General features: G+C 44.6%; 1 protein-coding gene across 1 annotated transcript in view; it reads right to left on the bottom strand.

Moving 5' to 3' along the window:
* Nucleotides 1–20,940, bottom strand: part of LOC127568162 (A-kinase anchor protein 12-like) — a 58,841-nt gene that overhangs the window by 9,691 nt on the left and 28,210 nt on the right. Inside the window, 1 exon segment of the mRNA XM_052011587.1 lies at nt 12,616–12,733. Within this exon segment, the coding sequence (XP_051867547.1) occupies nt 12,616–12,733 (118 nt within the window).

The following is a 20,940-nucleotide window of genomic DNA, read 5'->3' as shown; positions in this document are numbered from 1 at the left end:
TCCATAGGGTACTCCTCAAATGGCAAACTTGCCACCCTCAAAACCAGTCTAAATCTTCACTGCACTCCCTGTATGGCAAGTATATCCTTTCTTAGACAAGGAGACAAAAGCTGTATATAATACTCCAGGCAGTATCCCACCAAGGCACTACACAATTGCATTAAGCCGCCTTTATCCCTGTATTCAAATCCTCTTGCAATGAAGGCCAACATACTATTTGCCTTCCTAATTGCTTGCTGGTCAACTAATGCTCTTTAGGCAAGGATCTACTATTCTGACCAGTCTAGACTTACCAAGGCAAGTAGAGTTTATTATCATGGTGCACAAGTACGGTGAGATACAGTACAATGAAAAGTTTGCTTGCAGCAGCATCACAGGCATGTAGGTACAGACAAGACAATACAAGTTATACCATACAGTGAAAACTGCAAAAGCAAAACCTCAGTGCAAAGGCAAGTCCATGGCAGTGTAAGAGGTGGCCTGTAGTGTTCCATTACTGAGGTAGGGTTAGGGTTGTGCAGGTCAGTTCGAGAACCTGATGGTTGTAGCAAAGTAGCTGTTCCTGAACCTGGTGGTGTGGGGCTTATGGACCCAAAGTCATACTGTGTCCAACTTTCAAAAACATCCTTTCACTTTCTAGGGTATTTTGATCATCTGATGCAAGTGATTAAATATACCACATGGCATCAACTTAAGTGCTAGTTATGACAAGTCAGACCCAGGCCAGCCAACTCAGCAAAATCCTGATTTGTGCCAAAATGGGAAGAGCCATCTCAGGCCAGTCAAGCAACAGTCCAGGCACATTCACAGAATTCTACACTTCAGTCCAAGTCTTAGACTCCCCATCCCTTGATTAAAGGTGTCAGCACAGTGGTAGATAGGAGGACCAGAAATAGGCAACCAGCGCAGACCTCATCAACAAACCCACTTGTTTGGAAGGCTAGATAAAGTGTTGGTAAGCAAATACCAGCCAGGCAACCAAACAGAACTCTCCACTTCTGAAATAGTGCTGCAGGATAAATCAGCACAGGAGGGTAGTGTGCAACTCAGTGTAACATATGAAGTGTAGCACCCTCATTCTGGGACAACAGCTCAGATCAGGTTCTTGCCTCTTGAAAGGACCCAAATCCACACAGGATTATTCCACAAGCCAAGTTAGGCAATGTGGTTGGATTTCTTCCCTCCATCCAACCAAAGTTGGTCTTGACCCCCCCCACCAATAGGTTAACATTAAGTACTGCCTCGATTGCCAACTGTGAAATCCCAGCCTAATATTACTGCACAGCCAATGAAGGTACTGGTAGGACCAACAGAAGCAGCAAAGTGAATTTTAAAGTGAAATTGCACATCCTGAGTGACAGGATGGCCTGTTCTACTGCGCTAGCACTCACCCACAGCAGCAGAAAATGCAAGTGAAATCTACAGGCCAACTCAGGGTTACAAACAGGTCCTGTTTTTACACACGTCCGTAAGTCGATTTTGGCCGCAAGTCAGAAAATATACACACAAAAAAAAGAATCACTCACGAGTAACCATACCTCCACAGAATTGCAATGTGTTGATGAGGGCCAACTAACATGAAGATTTGTCTTCCCCAGCCTAGTTACAATGGTACAGAATCAGGATGCCCCACAGTCCATGACTGGTTTCAATAGGCTTGAAGAATCAGAGGACATTACATTGTTTAAGAGAGCATCATTGCACATGTATCAATAGAAGCTGTTGCTTGTCAGTTTCCAAAGCAACTCTCTTAGTGGCCTCCTGCAGTGAAACTAGCAACCTGTGTTCTCAGAGACAAATGGTGTCTGATTATTGCAGGGAGGTTACATGGAAACAGGTTTTTTCCCCTCCAAGGCTGGTTCTCATTTGAATTTAATACTATGGGAGCTCGTTCACATGCACAGGGCGCCCATAAGTCAGGGTGTTCCTAACCATAGAACACCACAGCACAGAACAGACCATTCGGCCCTTCTAGTCTGTGCCAAAACTTTATTCCGCTAGTCCCATTTACCTTGCACTTGGTTCATAACCCTCCAGACCTCTCCCCTCCATTTCTCTATCCTAACTTATTCTGAAAACTCAAGAGTGAGCCTGCATTTACCACGTCAGATGGCAGCTCGTTCCACATTCCCATCACTCTGAGTGAAGTTCCCCCTAATGTTCCCCCTAAACCTTTCCCCTTTCACCCTAAAGCCACGTCCTCTCCTACTTCTCTCTCCTAATCTAGGTGGAAAGTACCTACTCGCATTTACTGTCTGTACCCCTCAATTTTGTAAACCTCTATCAAATCTCCCCTCATTCTTCTACGCTCCAAGGAATAAAGTCCTAACCTGTTCAATCTTTCCCTGTAACTCAACTCCTGAAGACCCAGCAACATTCTAGAAAATCTCCTCTGCACTCTTTCAATCTTACTGATATCCTTCCTATAGTTAGGTGACCAGAACTGCACACAATACTCCAAATTTGGCCTCACCAATGTCTTATACAACCTCACCATAACATCCCAACTCCTATACTCCCCAGGGAGAGCCTGAAAACAGAGCACCTGACTGACATTGATTGCTAGAACACTGGAATGTTGACAGTTTCCTCCTCAACCTCCTGGCCATAATCGCTAGAGTTCAGCAATACCGTGACCACTTTCAACTAAAATGCACTTTCATTTTTTTGTTCTTACTTGTATTCTTTCTTGTAAATATTAAACTTATTTAATTTAGGTTTTTCTTGTGAATGCTGCTTATCTGATGCTGTGCGCCTGTGAAGCTGCTACAAGCAAGTTTTTCCACTGCACCTGTACATACATGTACTTGTGCATATGACAATAAACTCGACTTTGACATTTCTTCTGCTTGGTTGCCAATCCCTCGCATCTTTGGTCCTTTGTTCTCGACTCACCTCCAGAAAACCACTTTCACGTTTCAAAATTTTCATTTACCCACACCCTCTTGCAATTTGGAGGAAGCTTAATCAGCTGTGCTACCCAGTCAAGGCTTCTGCACATTTCAGGTGCAGCAGGGGAAAACATGGCTACAAAAGAGCCACTAGTAATATCAGCCCTGTGCAATAAGCCACTTTGTTTGAATCAACAGCTTGCCTTTGAAAATTGCTTCACTTGTAGTCAATCAGCACCTTGATGTTTTACTTTATAAAGGTGACCATCATCATCCTGGTAGTTCAGATGTACAGCAACTTGGAGCTAGAGATTCAGGGACAGAACTCCAGGGTGCAGCAACTTGCAGTCAACAGAAAATCAAGTCCACTCAATGGTGGAGTTCTCAGTGGGGTTCAGCATGGAACGAGGCAGGGTATGGGTAGAGAAAGTGACAGAGGGACAAAAAGGGCAAACTACGGTGGCTTACGTAACAGCTATATTCCATTCTACAAGAGGGACACAGCATGGAAACAGGCTCTTCAGCCCACTGTGTATGAGCTTTTACTAGTGGGAGTCACAAACAAGGGGACAGAGCTACAGAATAAGGGGCCTGTCATTTAAAACTGAGGTGCATGGAAATTTCTTCCAAGGGTAGTGAACCGCTGGAATTAAGTCCAGGGGTCTTGGAAGCCAAATCACTGGTAATATTTAAGGTGGAGATAGATAGATTTAAAGATGGAGGAGCTGGCGCAGAAGAATTGAGGCCAGCATTGGCCATAATCATGTTGAAATGTGGGGCAGGGGCCTACTCCTATTCACAAAAAAAATGAGCAACCACTCATTTACCTACATTATGCAGCTTTTAAAATAAAATTTAGTTAACATATTCTGCAAATACACCATATGGCGATATTTCCCCAAGTCCTTCAACTCCAAAACCACATGTACTTGACTCTGCAGCTAGATGTTCGAGTGTGCATTCCGTCCCCATCTCCAAAAAGGCAGCAGTTATCAAACATCAGATCCTCAGCCGACAAGCAGCAGAGATTGAGCAACAGTAGATGGCGACATTGAACAGAAGTCAGGCCATCTGCAGATCTGAGTGATCTTCGACGAGCTTAAGTACGCAGGTCTGATGTTACAGACAAAACCATCCAAGGCCAATAAACAAGAGGTCCGGCCCCTTTTGAACAAATCTCATCTCTTTGGTATTAGATCCCTGAAAACAGCATGAAGCAAGAGCGTGTGAGAATATTTTAAGACTGATCTCAGTTTTTCTTCACGAGGGGGAAGATCAACATTAAAAATACAGAGGAAGCCATTTGGCCCATCATTCTTGACAGATTTCAGAAAGAATAGCTGTCCAGTGAGTCCCATACCTCTGCCCACTCCCTTTCCCCACAAGCCTACTCACTTCTCTCCCTCCCCCTCCTCTTCCACCACCCCCCCCCCACCCCAGTGCACAGCTCACTGCCTTTAAAAGTTAATAAATCGGGATGTTTTGTGACGTGGCAGTACAGCCCACATCACAAAACATTCAGTGAAAAAGTAATTTTAAAATCCAACACCTTCTGGATTTTGTGTCAATCTTAAAATCTTCTTATGAAGTATCCTGCTAGTGGTAATGGGTCCTCCTCACCCACTCCAAAACACTAATTCAGAACACCTCCACTCTTCCCTCAACCTTCTCTGCTCTCAAATGCAATCACGGCTTCTGCTCTCATCATGTAGCTGGGACCTCATTTTCCTTATTTTGTTACAATACAAGAGAGGCCATTCAGCCCTTCAACCTCACTGAACAATTCCATCAAACCCATTCCCCCAGTGATTTTCAGTCATCTTCGATAGCAGTCTGGAAACTGCCAAAATGCAAGAGACATGCAGAGTAAATTCCTCAATGGACTTTAGATAAAATCTCCAAAATCACTTGAACAAAGAGGGTGATGTTGGAATGGGGCAGGGACTCTGAACCAAGGAGTCAGATGGCCCATCTCACTGGCAGAGATGATTAAAGCAGTCTACAGCCGTGACTGACCAGTGCCAAGCACATGGGATGCCAAGAGCAAGGGAGGTGGCAGAAATAGTGTAGCTCACAACAATGGTACCTTTATCCATTGAGCACATCCAGATTGCAACCAGCTAGAACAGGTTACCTAGGTGGTTCAGTGAAGACATTGTGTGCATTGACTCAGCCAAGCCCAGCACAACTGCACTTGCAACACTTCCCTTCCCTGATTAGCAAGCCACTTTATTATATTAAAGCACTACAACAGGAGGTTTACCCCCTTCACAGGAGTAAGTGCGAGGGGCCGTCAATGCCAGTCTTGCCATCAACACCCAAGCAAAGAATTAAAACGTGCCCCTAATGGTTTGCATCTAATAAAACAAGCCTAGTTGAACACTATGAGACCACAGCGGGCACAGCTAGCTGACTGAAGAACCTCCCACTGCAGTTGTGGGCTTTATGACTGAAATTTACTGCAAAGCCTATAAAATGCCATAAATGTTCACTGCCATTACAGGATTAAAACTTCGCAAGTTGTTGGCCAAGAACTAATGGCCAGTAATAAAACAATGTTCTACAGCAACCAAACTGAGGAAGAGATTGAGCAAGTTTTAGAATTGGAATAAAATTGACACAATGGTATTCAGTAGGGGGCAAAACACCAGTGGAATTTGCTCAAATGCTTGGCAGACAAACAAGTCATTACAGCAAAATCTTTTTCCCAATTAGACAAATATAATAGCTCTTCTTTATGTTTACGCTTGAAATGGCATCTTTACTAGGGTTACAGTTCAACAATATGAACAGGGAGGAATCACAAGTTATACAATGATGCAAGCTTTTGAAACAAATTTGTGGATTTATGGACAAAATTGGAGATCTCATTCCCAAAACCTCCATGTAATTGAAATGGAATTTAACTTAATCATCGTAAATCAGTGACCTTAATCCCAATTTGTTATTCAACCTCTAATTTATAGCAGCCACTAAACCAGTTCTACAATATGACAAGATTACATGGAGGGGATTTTGGAAAATAGAATCACAGATCAGTGTGCAAAACACCTAAACTGGAGATAAAAAGGGTTCATGGTGAACATATTAAAAAGGCTGCAAAAGCAGAAGTCAGATTGTGGCAGAGGGCTACAGATAAGGGAGTTGGGTCTGCAATAGAGGGATTGGCAGAGATATTAGACATTACCTCAGCTTCCAGGGAACACACTCACAAAGAACAATCCAAATTAGAGTGCAATGAAGGAAGAAAAAGGAAGTTCAAAAGTCCTGGATGGATGACTTGCCAACTTACACTGATGGAGTTGCAGCATCAGCTACTGCAGTGAGCAAGAGGACAAAGCAAAGAGGTGCAGGATTTGAGCTCAGTTCCAAAAAACCGAACTTCAGACGTTAAGCTTTCCTCCCCCTGATTGCATTAGGGATTGCTGAATATCATACAGATTTAAAGACTTAAAACAAGCCCAGCTACCATGCAATGAAGACTTGCATTTGTACTGTGGCTTTCACAATGGCATTACCAAATTGTGTCAGTAACATTAGATGATTGGAGGTGCCAATTTGCACACAGCAAGGCCCCATAGATAATGTGAGGATGAGTAGACTAAAGTTTCTAGATGCTGGCAAGAACCAGCGATAACCTTGTCAGCATCAGTCACTGTTTAGTAACACCTGAATCCACACCAGGTTTTTCTTCAACTCCCCACTCCAGACGAGCACAAATCAAACAGACGCTGCAGCGCAGCACAGAGAGTGCCACATTGTCAGACTTCTACAGTTGTGACGCTAGATCGATGCTTCATCTACCCTCTCGGGTGGGCACAAAAATCCTGCAGTGCTATTTAGGAGCAACAAGGTGGCTCCCTTCGTGTTCTGTCAAAGTCGAGACAGCCACTAATGGCCAGTGATGAAATGTTCTACAGCAACCAAACTGAGAAAGGTATTGAGCAAATTTTAGAGTTGGAATAAATCACCAGAAAGGACTATTGGCTTAATTAGCTGAAATAATTTGGTACATGTAAATTTGCCTGTAAAGCACTTCAATCATCTTTTGCAAGTACACGAACTGACATTTAAATGAACGCAAACCCAAATTTCAACAGAATGCAGACTTGGAGACTGCAGTCAATCTGTGGTCTGCCCAGTGGGGTGAAGTCTATGGGTTCAGGTGCTAAACCAGACAAGAATGCTGATATCACACCACACGGAGGCGGCCTTTCAGTCTGCCAGATCACTTTGGCATTTTTCTTTACGTGAGCAGTTACCCGTGCGCTGGTCTGCTACTGCATTCCTTTTTTCCTCTTATTCAACTACCTTCTTTACCTATTAAATGTTGACATGGTTGCTGGTTCCAGGGCCCTCCAGAGTTCTGGACTGCCTATATGATACACCAAGCTGACAGAACTCTTGATCCTGGATACCAACTTGCATATTAACTGTTGGATATATTGGATCACTACAGAACTCGAAGCTGCAATCTTCCACTAGAAATATTAGGAGATTTCAAATGCAGTGACATGACCAAAAACCCACTGAAATTTTGCTGTGGGGTTTACTTTAAAACACATTGATCCATTTGTGAAGGAGGTATCTTACAATGAGGTATTGATTAATATCTTAAGCCAATTCAAAGCAGCTGCAGTTAAATCACCAAAAATGCAGGGGGGAAAAAAATCTCTGAACAAATAAGACTCCATCCCAGTGCAACAGCTGCAGTCTCCACTCCCTCGTCTGGAAGTGACAGACGTTTGCAGGTTTAGGGCATTCACTCCCTCCACCCAGAGCACATTGTGCTTCTCCTCCTGTAGGGCTCAAGAGCTTTCAGACTCTGACGACAATAGGTCGGTTCCACAAGTTCAAATTCCTCTGAAGGATTAGAGGATTCGAGAGGTCCAGCCCAATCTTATTTTCCCCGACCTGAACCCAGCCACGTTTTGTACTTCACTGCCAGGTGTTTAGCTCCACGCCAAGAACCAGTTTATTATTAAACCAACGTTAAAGGTTTGTGATATGTTGCACGTGATACATTTGACAACCCAACCGACACCTACCAAGAATAGAAGGTTTTAAAATATGAAAATTGGGGATAGAGAAAGATGGGAATGAGAGGGTGGAAGGAGCAATCAAGGTCAATCAAAACTGCAGCCTCCCCACCTTCCCTTTGTTACCCGACTGGAGGAAGGCTGCAGAATTGCATAATACATGCCCCACCCCGACCTGCAACTCGCCACATCCACCCACAAAACCCTCTATTTTCTATAACTCGTTAAAAGAAATCTGGCATGAAACAAAGAAACTTGGCAATTTTAAGAAGTGAACCCCCACCTCTCTCTCTCTGGGCATTACTCTCAGCAAGTCCTAGAGATTAATACACTCCTGGGGGAAATCGAGGTGTTGATCGATCCACTGGTGTAAAACAATACATTCAAAGTTAATCTTAAAATAAAACATCTCCTTCAGAGGTCGATATCTGTAATCCTCCAGATTTTATTTTAAAACAAAAACAAGCTGTATTCCCAATATCCCAACACATGCAATTTAAAAGTCTCAAATTCAACCTACAAGTTTTAGAATATCACTCTATTTCAGTCTTTAAATAAATTTAGGCTCTGGAGAGAAGAATAAATCGCATCTCGCAACTGAAAGGGCAGCACAAATCTCAGAACCCAGGCAAACTGATTTAGCCACACCCTCCGCATTGAACCTCTTCAGCACAATGCTAACGCACAAATTGTTAAGAGTCGAAGTTTAAAAAAAGGGAAAACAACACTCACACAGCTGGGTTCACAAGCGACCCTTACCTGTGGCTGCTAAAGCACCCGGCATTCTCTAGACCACAGCTCCAGCTGGGGAAGAAATCACGCTTTATATCACAGAGGCTCGAGCGAGAACAGCTGACTGCAGAGCACTTGGGTTAACGTGATCTGGTCCAGTTAATTTTAAAAAAACACAATTGCCGTGTGTTCTCTCACTATTCCTAGGCTGGATCCAAGAGCGAGGCAAACCGAGTGCACATTTCAGCAGCCTCCTGCTGTGATGGATATACCTCCCCCCTCCCCTCCCAGCTGACAACTGTCAGGCTGCTGCTGTATTGAGAGAAACACCTCAGTGGGGGTGGGGAGGGCTTGGTTGGGAGAATGAATTGCATTCCTGCATCTCCAGCAGGCAGAGGGGAGGGGGGGGGGGGGGAATAAAAGGAGTCACACTGCCTGTGAGGGGACCTACCCAGGTTGAACAGCCCAATCACAAGACAGCAGCTGTTTAAAGTACAGGCAGCAAAGCCGAGTTTTTCCCTACCCACCAGATGCTTCCCAGAGAAAAAAAAGAAAATTTCAAGAATTTTGCTCTCAAGACAATGACAGAACAGGCTGGTGGGCAAGTTGGGGAGGCACAGAGTATTTTACATATTGTTGGCAGATTTTTTTTAACCCCTCCCCACCCCTCAAAAAAATGACATCCACTCAACTAGCCCTGCACCACATGCATGGCTCACGTGCAAACAAAGCCCCACCCGTGCCAAACACCATGACTTAGCTTTTCCTATTCCCCAGTCAAGTGCACTGAGGCTGCATGAAGCAATGCACCCCCAGTCTCATGTTCAGTCCCAAATGACGACAGAAGCTGCCACCGCCTCAGCTGTACACTGGATTAGATGTGCCAAGCCCTCAAGCCAGGTCAGGAGGTTAGCGGCTGTATTCAATTCTGGATGGTGCACAAGGCATACATCAGCTTAGGGAGGGTGGTGGCTCAAGTTTCCCAGAACAACACCAGGCTTACCCATCAACAGAATGTATTGCAAATCCTTCTGGGCTACTCTAACAGCACCTCCCAAAATGCAACCTCTACCATCAAGGACAGCAGCAGATGTACAAGACCACCCTCAGATCACACACTTGGACCAGTCTCAAAGTACATTGCCATTCCGTCAGAACTGGGCCCACCCAGATCTTGGAACCTCCAACACCAAAGCAACATGGGAGTATCTTGACCTTGCACCAACTCTAGGCAGCTCATCTCCACTTTTTAAAAAGGCAATTAGGATGGGTAATAGACACTGGCCTTGCAAGCAACACCCAAATCCAAAAACATGAGCAAGTTAAAGGTTAAATAAAGAGAAGCAGCATAGATTGGGTTCCTATGGGCTTAAGTCTAGAAGATCAAAGTGCAATCCAAGTGAGGGTTTGTGACAATTGGAAGGAATCACTAGGGTGGGGATTGAAAGTCTAATTTCAAGTGAGAGTCCAGAACGAGGGACAGAGTGTTCTGGGAATCTCAAAGCACTCCAAGCTGGAGTAGGGGTCACTAAAAATAGATTAGTAATAGATTTAGGTTAGGCAAGAGTGGTAAATAGAAACAGCCATGAAAAGCAGGCAGCAGGTCTGATATCCCATTGGTCAGACCACTACAGGCGGCACAAATTCATCCCACCACAACAGCAATAGTTTGCCAGATCACCCAACTCAAGGAAGTTGAGCCGCAGGCAGATTAACATCCTTGGGGCACCAAGTAATTGCACCAAGTATAGCAGGCACATAGGCAACTCCACTCTTCCAGGGAAAGGCCCTACACAACCTGCAGACATATGCCCTTGGTCATACTGCAGTCCACAGGAGGAAATTCTTCCTACCCCTTTGGCTTTCATTCAGCAGTCCCCACTTCTGGTTATCTCCAGTTACATAGGATGCACACCCCAAAGCCCATATCTATACATTATACACAAAGCTCCTCTCACTGTGTATCTAGATAGATAAGATAGATAGATATCTTTATTAGTCACAGGTACATCGAAACACAGTGAAGTGCATCTTTTGCGTAGAGTGTTCTGGGGGCAGCCCGCAAGTGTCGCCGCGCTTCCGGCGCCAACATAGCATGCCCACAACTTTCTTACCCGTACATGTTTGGAATGTGGGTGGAAACTTTCTTCACCTACTCCACCTTGAACACCTCCACCAGATAGTCACCCATCAGCTCTTGCAGAGAAGACCCCTGCTCCTTATAGTTTCAGTTCTGGTATTTTATTTAAAGTCGCAACATGCCCATCTCCTTTATGGAATGGAGGCCACAAATGGGCTCCAAGGTTCAATACATATTTAACAACTTCCAGTTGTATGCCAGTGCGCTGGTGGCTTTTCATGGCTTTACTGACTGCATCGTAATAATAATCAGTCTATTTGTGCTCCCAGAGCCCTTTCTTCTGTCACATTCAGGGACTTTTTCCCTGCCACCTTCAAGGGTACAATTATTTCCTCATCCTTCAACCGAAGCCTTTCATTGGAATTCATTTGCCGATTACACCAAGTTTATTCTTTTGTTTTCTCCTAGTGTCCCTCGGTACTAACTACATCAATTTGAAGTTCTTCAGATTTTGCAGTTCCACTTATTTCAGAGCCAGATCATTTTCGCAAGTTTGGGACAATATTGCTGTTCCCAATGTTGACAATATATTACTTGAGACCTTTTAATAGTTTTGTACCCAGCTCAACCATTATGCTACTTGTCCCCACAGAGATTAAAAACTAATGTCTCATGTATTGAAGGTTTTGAAACTTCAAATATACATTAGCCTTGTTCATCTTTGGTACTTAAGAATATACTTGTACTGGCTTAACACTTATAATCTGCGCTGCCTACCAATTATAGTTTTTCATTCTAGATGCACTTGTTACATCTTCCAGTGAAGACTCTACAGTCCCTCCTACTACTGGCTTAGACATCCCTGGAATCCACTATGTAGACCCAGGAAGCACAATAGCCACTTATCAACCCTCTGGCAAGAGTTCCTGTTTGTAACAAGTCATAATAGTTCAGCATGCGATCTCCCCTATTAGCTTTGGGGGCTTTTAAGAGGGGCTTGGATGGGCACATGAATAAGGAAAATAGAGGGATATGCACATTCTGTAGGTAGGAGGTATTAGCTATGTCGGCACAACATTGTGGGCCAAAGGGCCTGTTCTGTGCTGTACTGTTCTATGTTCTATTATTGGAACAGCTCACAATATTATTTTCCAGCATGGAGGGCATGTAGGGTCCAGTTCAACATTCAAGAGGCAATAGCAGGTTTTCAGTATTGCTTTGGAGCGAAAATTAGATTCACAACCTTCTGACTCAGTTGTCAAGGTCTGTCCACTGAGCCAAGGCAGGCACAGAGGAACAGTGAGCTCATAATTACAAACCTCACCCATTGGAAAATTATGCCTTTGCAATGGATTTCTTCACTTCTATTCAAGGCAATGCACTTTTCAGACACGACAAACCCATCCTCACCCCGTGATCCACTCTCCCCACTTTTACTGGCTCACAGTGACTCTGGTTATCATACTGTGTTGCTGCTTGGTGATTGCCAAATTTAACAGCCTTCCAGGCCTCAGAGCTTCGATGTGTTTAATACTTGCAAGAGATCACTGGTCTTGGCACCACAGAAAGAGTAAGATCCCAGAGGTTCATTGCATGGGACTTCAATCCATACTTTTGAGTTCCATGATTCAGAGCTAAGCATGCATACCTCCAGCTATCTAGGGTTGCAAACAGTCCAAGTACAGGACTTCCCATATCAGCTGTCTGTGTCATATAGGACAACCACGGCATTTCTTTCCACCGACCAACCTTTTGTCTCCAAACCCCAATGGGAGAGGTCTCACACCCAGCTACCTCCAATCATCATCACCTTTTGCTCTCCATGACCATTGCCCACTCCCCACCACCCCACAAAAAAACTCAACTTGCTTACCTTCTCTGGCAACTACCTCCTCCTGGATCCCATTTAGCTGTTCTGATTTGCTATCCAGTGCCTTTGGATCCTCTGCATCTCCCTGGATTCCTGAAATCTGGCCATTTTTCTGAACAGACTGTTGGAACAAAAGGAGGACAAAGTTATTTTAATTCAGCCTGTTAAATGCACACACAACTTAACCTTTTAAACACCATTGAACAAAATCTTGGCCCATTTCTGGCTGAAGCTGTAATCACTTGTACAAAATACAATGTGCACTGTACAAAGTTACCAGGACTAAAGTGCTCTTTAAACTAATCCACTGCCTGATGTGCTGAGAATTATTTCTCCAGATCAATTTTTCCCCCCAAATTGGTGTAGGTTTTGAATCCCATTTTGTTTCTCCCGTGAGATCACACAAGGGCATGATCAATGTGATGCAACCAGCTGCAACACAAGACCAATTGGTTAATCCATGAATGTTCAGAGACGCAAGCAGCTGTAGAGAGTAGTGGACTCGGCCTAATACATCACTGGCACACCCTTCCCCACCACTAGAAGTACCTACATGAAGCACTGCCTCAAGGTGACAACATCTATCAAAGATCCCATCATCCAGGCTACGCCATCTTCTCAAAGCTACCATCACGCACAAAGGCAGAAAAGCCTGAAGTCCCACATCACCAGATTCAACAGCTACGTCCCTTCAACCATTCGGTTCTTGACCCAACCGGCACAACCCTATTCCTTACCGCGATGTAACAGCCTGATGACCACTTTGCACAAATCGATTTTGTTTTAATTGTTCTTTCTTGTAAAAAATTGTACACAACTTGTTTATGTTTTTCTTGTAAATGCTACTTATCTGATGCTATATGCCAGTGATGCTGCTGCCAGCAAGTTTTCCATTGTACCCATGTATACATGTACTTATGCATGTGACAATACACGTAACTTTGATTTGGAGAACAAGGCTTTTTAAGGACAGATTTTAAAATATCCAATTTAGATTAGTTTATTGTCATACACCAGGGTGCAATGAAATTCCCTGCACGTGAAGCCCAGTGTAAAGAGTATACACACACAGAAATTTGAAAAGATGCAGGAAATAATTTAAGTAGTTGAAAAATCAGAAATCTAGCACCATAAAGGCTTAGTCAGGGTGGTGTTCTGGACATGGGTAGCAAATTTGATAGCATCTTTATAAAGGGGATATGCCCAAAGACAAAAGTGCAGAACAAGATGTATGAGAGGGTAACCACAAGGACAGATCACTTGTACTTTGCCATTATTTTCAAAAACTGATGGTCTGATTGAGTTGCTTGATTATAGAACAGGCCAATGAAACTTTTCCCATGAAGTAGGCGGGGGTGGGTGAATCAAGAGCTACAAGAATTGAAGTGACAGAAATTATTAATCTTTTTTTTATATAGAAGGGGGAAGGCTCTGCCCTATAAAATGTGGTAATGTTAATTAAGGGTTACGGAAAAATAGAACAGAGGTACAGATCAGCCTTGATGCTATTGAAAATCTCAGCTGCTTCATTAGGCTGAACAATGTAATTTTAATAAGATTTTAATAAAGTAGCAGGGGTGGGGGGGGGGGGTAAGAATGGGATTATTGTATAGTCCTTGCAAGGGGATAGCATATGCAATGGCCTGAATTCACCTCAGACAGCTCTGCAGAATTCACATCAGGAGTGAAGGCCTCTGGACATCCAGGGTAAGTTGGGACCCAACCAATTGGCTCACTAGCACCAATCGAAAGCAGAATCAAAGCAAGCTTAAATTGCACAAACTGTTTAATAAGCCATCCCCACTGAATTTATATCTTTAATAAAAGCTGTCAACCAGACAAGCTTTTAAAGAAAATGGATGATGCAACACAGTTGGGGTCTTATTAACCCATAAACAGCAGGACAGTTTGCACAATGTGCCATTGCAAGAACAATGCAGGACTCTAACCTCAGAGACCAGCATTGTTCTTGCAAAGTGCAGGTCCAACAGCATAAATTTTATTAAGTGGTTTAATTCTACCGTCTTGTATCAAGAAGGGCCTCAGGATTATCCTTTGAAGTGGTTCTATTAACAGAAGCCCCTTCTGGAGAGAGAGTATGTGCCTGGGATCGGAGATAGGGTGGGACTAACAGCTGGTGTCGTGGATGAAACATCGTCACTCTGAACAACAGCAGCCTTGAAGGGGGGCAACGCCTTCTGTTTACAAGGCTTTTTAAGATAGTTTGCAAAACCCTCAGGGGCCACTGGATCTGGAGTGGCCGAATCCAACAAGTGAAAGAATTTCCTTTAACGTGCAGTCACATCCAGACAGTCAGACTCCTGATTATTGATAAGATTGCCATAGTCACCATTTGTAATCTGCCTCAAAGGCACACAGATCCTCTCTCCTGAACAGGATGTGTGACACAGCTACCGAGCACGACTTTTATTTGATAACTGGGAAAGACAGACAGACTCTTACTGGAGTGCTCGAGACACCTTCAGAGGAGAAACCACAGGACAAACATTTAAAGCTAATTGTGCGTTCTCAAAAGTGTTGCTGGCAAAGATGGGAAAGGTAACAAATATAACCCCCTGCAGAGAAAGGAAGGGGGTGGCAGTGGAAACCAACCACAGACTAATTAGACTGACATTGGTCGTAGGGAAATGCCAGAATCCATTGAGGTACACCAGTAGTGCACATAGCACACAGGACACCTCTTCAGGAACATATCTGCTAATGGCACCAGTTAAAAGGGGTCATCATCTTATTAAAAAAAGAAATTACAGAGAGAGCTGCCGTGGAGGGAACCCGGTGGAGAACCCCAGCAATCAATCACCCACGAGTTGATGTGGAGACACTACCCAAGGGCTGGTGTTAGCGGGCTAGGGAGAGTGGTGCAGCCACTCAGTGCAGAGTGGAGGCATAGGATTGCACCATGGTGCGTGCAGGCCATTGCTGGGGACCACCTGGATCCTATGGTTCCCCCTTACCACCCCACTGGATGCAATGGAAGCTGCCACCTCATGGGTTGCACAGCTCTTCCCAGCCAGAAGATTTCTCCGGAGTAACAAGCTCAGAGACCTGCCACCATCGTTGAGCTCATTACTAGCAATGGGGAGGGCACGAGTTAGCACCAGGCTCCTCACAAAGCATGGGGTATATAGAATGTCTACAACAAGATCAGTAGGGTACCAGTTCATTGGTTTGGGCAGAGTAAACATGCATTCAATGCAAGAAACATTTAAGAAATCTTTAGAAGTTGTAACCAGCAGAATAGACAAGGAGAACCAGAGGATATGGTGCACTTCGACTTTCAGAAGGCCTTTGTTGAAATTCCATACAAGTAACTATTAAGCAAAATTAGAATGCATATCATTAGGGCTAATGAATTAACACACACAATACATAGAACATCGTACAGTACAGAACAGGCTCTTCGGCTCACAATGTTGTGCTGATGTAGCTAATCCCTCCTATCTACAGAATGCCTACGAACATTTTCAGGATGACAGGCTGTGATTAGTGTTGGAGTGACATAATGATTAGTCCTGAGACAGCAGTTGTTCAATACATGTCAATTATTTGGATGAGTGGACCAAATATAGCATCCAAGTTCAGTGATGGCCCAAAGATGGGTGGCAGTGCAAATTGTGGAGGGGGATATAAACAGGCTAAGTGAATGGGCAAGAACACAGCAGATGGAATACAATTTGGAAAAATACAAATGTCATCCACTTTGGTAGAAAAATAAGGCGGCAGAGATTCCTCCCCCCACCAAGAAGGAATTGAGAATTGGTGTTCAGAGGGGCTGCGGTGTCTTCCTTGTACACAGCAAGCTAAAATGCAGGTTCAGCAAGTAATTAGGAAGGCTAATAGTATGTTGGCCTTTATTGCAAGACGATTTGAGCACAAGGAGGATTACTGGAATAGAGGGCACTTGGAAAATTGTACACAGTCTGGTGCCCCCAAGGAATACGTGTAATAGAGGGAATACAGTGAGGGCTCACCAGATTCATTCCTGGGTATGGGGTGGGCAGGGGTCCCCTAGCAAGCTACACCTCTTGTATATTGAAAAGGTGATCTGGATGAAGTGTACAAAATTCTTACAGGGTAAGAGTGGAAATAATGTTTCCCCTAGCTACAGAATCTAGAACCTGGGGCCCTGTGTCTCAATACAAACCCATCAATACAATCCATGACAGAGAAAAATAAGTTCATTCAGAGTTTTGAGAGTTTTGGAATTCTTCACCCAGGAGGGTTTTAGTGACTTAAAATAGACTATTCAAGACTGACCAAGTTTTTTTGGATACCAAGGGATTGCAAGTTAGCACCATTTTCCTGCAGAGGTAGAAGGTCAAACATGATCTCACTGAAAGACAGAGCAGCACAAGGGGTCAAATAGCCCACTCCTGGTTCTATTTCTTGTGCACTTGTCTGATGCCAGCATGTGTCATCCATCCTAGTGGTCCTGGGTGCAGGGAGGTTTCCTGAGCCACAAGCTGGCAGATAAGTGTTGGTATGGGACTGGCTATACACACCAATCATACAAAGGATGGCAGATGTCCTTCAGACAGACATTAGTTGAAACCCAGCTGGCTCACTACTATAAGGCCATTACTTAGTCTTCTTACAATATCCAAATATTTACAGACTTTGAAAACAAATTCAAATTCTCATGCTGTCATATGGGACTCAAATTCATGAGCTCTAGATTATTAGTCCAATAACAACCACTACTCTGCCATACCCTTATTGTAGAACTATGACAAGAGCATCTAGTAGCAAGACCGTAAATTGATCACAATCGTTATTACAGTGATTCAGTCCATTGACCAGAACTAGACTGGAGATCGGGCACGGCTTAAGTGGAAAGTACTCACTTTAAAAGGTGGGGGTTTAAAGGGGATGTGTAGAGGAAGTTTGTTTTTGTGCACAGTGGTAGGGGCCTGGGGGTGTGAGTGGAAGCAGACATGATAGTGGCTTTCAAAGAGCCTTTTAGGTAGGCACATGAATATGCAGGGCAAGGATCATGTACAAACAGAAGGGATTAGTTTAGCTTGGCATTGTGTTCGGCATAGACATCGTGGGCTGAAAAGCCTTTTCCGGCACTGTTCAGTCGTATGTTTTATGTACTCGTTCTAAAGCCAAGTCCAGATTCCCAACTCCAGAGAGTTGAGCACAAAAATCTAGGTCAAGGACAGACTCCAGGAGTTGTCTACTGATGTAGGTGCCATATTTCAGGTGAAACTTCAAACCCTTGCCCCAGGTGGATGCAAAAGATCCCAGGGCAATGAAAATTTAAAAAGCTGCAGATACTGGAAATTTAATTTAAAAAACAAAGTGGGCTTAGTACAGCAACTGCTCTGCCCAGGACCGCAAGAAACTGCAGAGAGTTGTGGACACCGCCCAGTGCATCACAGAAACCAGCCTCCCTGCCTTGGACTCTGTCTTTACCTCTCACTGTCTTAGTGAAGCTGCCAGCATAATCAAAGACCCCACCCACCTGGGTCATTCTCTCTTCTCTCCCATCAGGTAGAAGATACAGGAGCCTGAGGGCAAGTATAACCAGACTCAAGGACAGCTTCAACCCCACTGTGATAAGACTATTGAACGGTTCCCTTATACGATGAGATGGACTCTGACCTCACGATCTACCTTGTTGTGACCTTGCACCTTATTGCACTGCACTCTCTCTGTAGCTGTGACACTTTGTACTGTTATTGTTTTTATCTGTACTACCTCAATGCACTCTGTACTAACTCAATGTAACTGCACTGTGTAATGAATTGACCTATACGATCAGTATGCAAGACAAGTTTTTCACTGTACCTTGGTACAAGTGACAATAATAAACCAACACCAAAATACTCAGGTCAGGCTGCATCTGTGGGAAGAGAAACAGTCAATTTCTGGTTGGAGACCCTTCATCAGAACTGAAGACAAAAGCAGTTTCTAAGGCTGCAGGGGGAAGGGGGAATGTCTCCAATGGGGTAAAACCAGGGTGACCATGGGATAAGCTGTAAACAAGGTTATCTGGTCAATAAGTGAATGGCAGTAGTAGTTAGAGGGCGAGAAGACAGAAAAGAGCATGGGAGCCGCAAAATGCAGAGGAGGACAAGCCCAGCAGGTCAGGTCGAGCATGTCATCCACTCCCAGAGAGATTAGAAAAAGGGGAAAAAGCTGAGCCAATACTACAGATGGATGACTAATGCAGACTAAGAAAAAGTTGTAGAATTTAATATCAAGTCTAGAGGGCTGCAATGTGCTGAGACAGAAGATGAGGTGCTGTTCCTCAAGCTTGTGTTGCAGCCTCTAGTACTGTCACACCCAGACTGGTAGGCCAGAGTGGAAGTGAAACAGGGAATTGAAGAGGAAGCTCAGGGTCACCCCCGTGGCCTGAAAACAGGTGCTCTGCAAAGCGATCACCCAACCTGCGTTTGTTTCTCCAGTGTAGAGTCCCACATGGCAAGCACTGAATGCAGTGCACTAGATTGGAAGTGCAAGTGAATCACTGCTTCATCTGGAAAAACTGTTTGGGTCCCAGGATGTTGAGGAGAAAAGAGAAAGGACAGGTATTGCATCGCCTGTGGTTAAAGTAGAACAGAACAGGAAAAGGCCCTTTGGCCCATGATGTTTTGCCAAACTAATTAAATTCCTAACTAAACCAATCCCTTCTGCCTACACAATGTCCACATCCCTCAATTCTCTGCACATTCATGTGATTGTCCAAGAGCCTCAAATGTTTATTGTATTTGTCTCTACTATCACCCTGGCAGCAAATTCCAGGCACTCACCACTCCAAGAGACTTGCTCTGCACACCTCCTTCAAACTTAACCCCTCACATTAAATACATACCCTCTAGTATTAGACATTTCAACCATGTGAAAAGATACCAGCAGACAGCCTCTCAATCTTATAAACTTGCATCAGGTCTCCCCTCAGCCTCCACCGCTCCAGAGAAAACAACCCAAGTTGGTCCAACCTCTCCTTATGCCACATGCCCACTAATCCAGGTCCATAGTTCCATGGGAAAGTGCTGTGGGGGAGGGGGGGGGTGGTGGGAAGAGAAGTATGGTGTAACAGGAGGAGGCTTGTTGGTGGAAGTGGACCAGGGAGTCATGAAGGAACCTTGGCAATGCCCTGGTTGCCCGAGCATCAGGTACAGCAACATTGATCCCTCACTCAGAGGTGGATCCAAGGACCCAGCCAGCAGTCCAAGCTCACCCCTGCCACCAGCAGCAGACTGACAGCTCCCAGCTGATCACCTCTGATGGTGCAGGGTCTTTCTGACCCCCAGACATTGGGCCCATCCCAGATATCATGGGTGGAGTTCAGGATGTCAAGAGACTGGAGACTAGAATATTACTTGCACCCCACAAGGCACATCAGTAGGGTCAAATTACAGTGGCCAATTGACCTACCGACCATCACATCTTTGGGATGTGGGAGGAAACTGGAGCATCCAGGGGAAACCCACGTGATCACACGGAGGTGTAAACTCCACACAGGGAGCACCAAGAGGTCAGGATTGAACCCAGGCTGCTGGAGCTGCCAGACAGTGGCTTTACCAGCTGCACCACCACTAGTTGCCCACAAATGCCAACTCATTGCCTGTTTCAGGGGACATTTGCCCACACAAGGGTGGATTGAGAGATTGGCAGCAACTTGGTGTGCACCTGTCATCCAAACTCCTGAATGCAAGAAGTGCCAGAAGTTCCAGCATCATTCAATGCCACCTGCAGCTCCTCAGCAAATGAAGCAGCCCATACCTGCATGCAGCAAAACCGAGACAACATTCAGACAGGGCCAATAAGGAACAATCGGGTTTACTATCACTGACATATATGTTGTGAAATTTATTCCTTTGCAGCAGCAGTACAGTGCAAGACAAAAATGACCAAAAAGTCAACAAAAAAATAGTGCGAACGAGGAATATTGAGGTAGGGTTCATGGGCCTTTTGGAAATCCGATGGCAGAAGGGAAGAAGCTGTTCCTAAAACATTGAGTGTGGGTCTTCAGGCTCCTGTACCTCTTCCCTGTGGTAGTAATGAGAAGAGAGCACGTCCCAGATGTTGAGGGCCCTTAGTGATGGATGCCACCTTCTTGAGGCACCGCCTCTTGAAGATGTCCTCAATGGCGGGGAGGGTTATGGCCGTGATGGAGCTGGCCAAGTCTACACCCCTCTGCAGCCTCTTTCCATCCTGCACACTGAAGCCTCCGTACCAGGCGGTGATACAACCGCTCAGAATGTTCTCCGTCGTACAGCTGTAGAATTTTGCAAGAGCCTTTCGTGACATATCAAATCTCCTCAAACTCCTAACAAAGTAGAGCCACTGGCACGC

The sequence above is a fragment of the Pristis pectinata genome, chromosome 3 (genome assembly GCF_009764475.1).
Source record: "Pristis pectinata isolate sPriPec2 chromosome 3, sPriPec2.1.pri, whole genome shotgun sequence".
NCBI classification, from domain to species: Eukaryota; Metazoa; Chordata; class Chondrichthyes; order Rhinopristiformes; family Pristidae; genus Pristis; species Pristis pectinata.
The sequence above is the reverse complement of the archived record's forward strand: the minus strand, read 5'-3'. Positions and strand labels throughout refer to the sequence as shown.